The following is a 2,212-nucleotide window of genomic DNA, read 5'->3' as shown; positions in this document are numbered from 1 at the left end:
GGGGGGGAGAGGGGACGGGGGGGGGGGAGAGGGGACGGGGGGGGGGGAGAGGGGACGGGGGGGGGGGGAGAGGGGACGGGGGGGGGGGGGGAGAGGGGACGGGGGGGGAGGGGACGGGGGGGTGGAGCAGAGGGGACGGGGGAGAGAGGGGACGGGGGGGGGGGGGGGGAGAGGGGGGGGGAGAGGGGGGGGGGGGAGAGGGGACGGGGGGGGAGGGGACGGGGGGGTGGAGCAGAGGGGACGGGGTGGGGAGGAGAGGGCAGGGTTGACCGAGGGGGTTAATTCACAGAGTGGCAGTTGAGGGTCGGAGGAGGGGGTGTAGGAGGCAGGGTCCGGGGAGAGGATCTCTCCCGCAGAGCCTGGGACAGCAGGTTACAGCCGTCAGACACGGCCAGGGCGGAGTGGTGCAGGCGCTGCCGGTAATCAGGCACCTTGCTGCTGTCCGAGTGCAGCGCGATGTCCCGGAGGCACTGGGTGAGCAGCACCGAGGCGGACACCACGCTCATGGCACCGCCCAGCACAGCGGTCTGTACGGCGCGGCCCTCGGTGCTCAGAGCCGCCGCCCGACCCACAAACTGCGGCTCGCTGGCGAAGCCGACCAGGGCGTGCACGGCCTGCAGCAGCGGGCCCCCGAACAGCACACAGCGGGCCCGGCTCGCCTCACCGGGCCGTGCCTTCAGCTCCCGGACACAGGCCAGCAGCGCGGCGGCGCTGGCGCTCATGCACTTGACCCCGAGGCGGAGCTGGTCGCGGGCGAAGCGGTCCCCCGCTGCCTCGGCCGGCCGGAGCGCAGGCTTCCGTGAGCCCGCGGAGACCCCTGGCTAGACCCCGCGACACCTCGAGCAGCAGCGGCGGGGTGAGCTCGGACACCGGCGCCGTCCGCAGCAGCCCGCAGCTCTGCTCCACCTCGTGGCGGGCCCGCCGCAGCGGTAACGGTCCACCAGGCCGGCCACCGCCGCCTGCGAGCCCGGGGCTTCCGCCGCCGCCAGGTAAGCGGCGTGGGCCGAGCACTCGACCAGAGCGACCACCAGCTCGCTGAGCTCGGCCAGGCGCTCGGCCACCTCGCCGTAGCGGCCCAGGTTGAGCTGGCTCTGCAGGTCGTGGGTGAGGATGGACAGGCCTTGGTGCGGGCGATCACCGCGTCCCGGATCTTGTCAAAGGACTGGCCGGGCCCGGGGCTCAGGCTCTCGCTGTGCACCGGGCGGTTATCGCCGGACAGCAGCAGCAGGTCGGCCACCAGTTGCATCTTGCTCTTGCACATGTCGCACACGAAAACCAGTCTCCGCCGCTGCTGGCAACCCGAACCCGAGCCGCTCGCCCCCGACTTGGCCGAGCCGCTACTAGCCATAGTGCCGAGCGGCCTCTCGCATGCCGCTAGGGAGACCAGCACCGTTCCTATTGAGCCCAGGATGTCGCATCATCGTCCCATCAATGACCGCAAAGCAAAAGGGCTCGGTGAACCAAGAAAGCCAAACAAAAATACAAAAATCAGACAATATGTAAATCGGCGACTCTTTCGCCCTCCTGTTCCACCGACAGCAGGATTCGCAGGCGATGCCAAGCTCAGTTCCTCGCCGCCGGCTTTGCAAACAGAGGTCCCACTGCCCAAAATAATCAAATGTAGTAGACACGGGCACTCCTCCCTCTCTTAATCCGTTTGCCCAGCACAACCCAACGTGCATGTCCTCAGTCTGGAACTCCACCGCCTCCTGGCTCCATACATGACGCTGTTTCGGTTTAACTTCTCGCCGGCAAAACCTCGTCCTCGAGTTGGATTTTGTTCTCCCGATGCTGTCGCTTTCTAGGAGAGGGTCTCGGTCTGGGGGGTTGGGAGGGAATGAATTAAAAAAGAAAACCGAGAAACTCTTCCTCCGTCTCCTCCCCTCCCAACGGAAAATAAAAGAGAAAATCAGATTTCACTTCTGGTTTGGGGGCTGATGTTGCAGATTTCCGCCAGAATTCAAAGAAAAACTCCCACAAGGCGACTTCACTTTTGCTTTCTCACCTTGTTTTCCTTTCGGTCATTTAGGGAGGAGGTGGATCTCTTTTTCTTCCAACGATGACCCCCCCCCACACACACACACACACAAGTCTAGTGTCAGCCGTTGCGAGTGCTGGTGCCTGTTGTGTTGGAATGGCAGGCAGACAGATTCAGTTAGGAGCCCTGCATCCCCTATCAGGAAGCACAGGGAGGGTGTGGCTGCACTCGAAC

The 2,212-nt window shown here is 65.1% G+C and overlaps 1 protein-coding gene across 1 annotated transcript; it reads right to left on the bottom strand.

Moving 5' to 3' along the window:
- Window positions 1-242: 242 nt before the first annotated feature.
- Window positions 243-2,206, bottom strand: tlnrd1 (talin rod domain containing 1). Its single transcript, XM_043677615.2, is given in 4 exon segments — window positions 243-767; window positions 769-926; window positions 929-1,123; window positions 1,126-2,206. Coding segments are annotated over 4 exon segments (1,065 nt in total). The 5' UTR covers window positions 1,349-2,206; the 3' UTR covers window positions 243-278.
- Between the last annotated feature and the right edge of the window lie 6 nt (window positions 2,207-2,212).

Source organism: Chiloscyllium plagiosum, unplaced genomic scaffold (genome assembly GCF_037043375.1).
Source record: "Chiloscyllium plagiosum isolate Xiang-an unplaced genomic scaffold, Cpla_swu_hap1 HiC_scaffold_39, whole genome shotgun sequence".
Classification (NCBI taxonomy): domain Eukaryota; kingdom Metazoa; phylum Chordata; class Chondrichthyes; order Orectolobiformes; family Hemiscylliidae; genus Chiloscyllium; species Chiloscyllium plagiosum.
The sequence above is the reverse complement of the archived record's forward strand: the minus strand, read 5'-3'. Positions and strand labels throughout refer to the sequence as shown.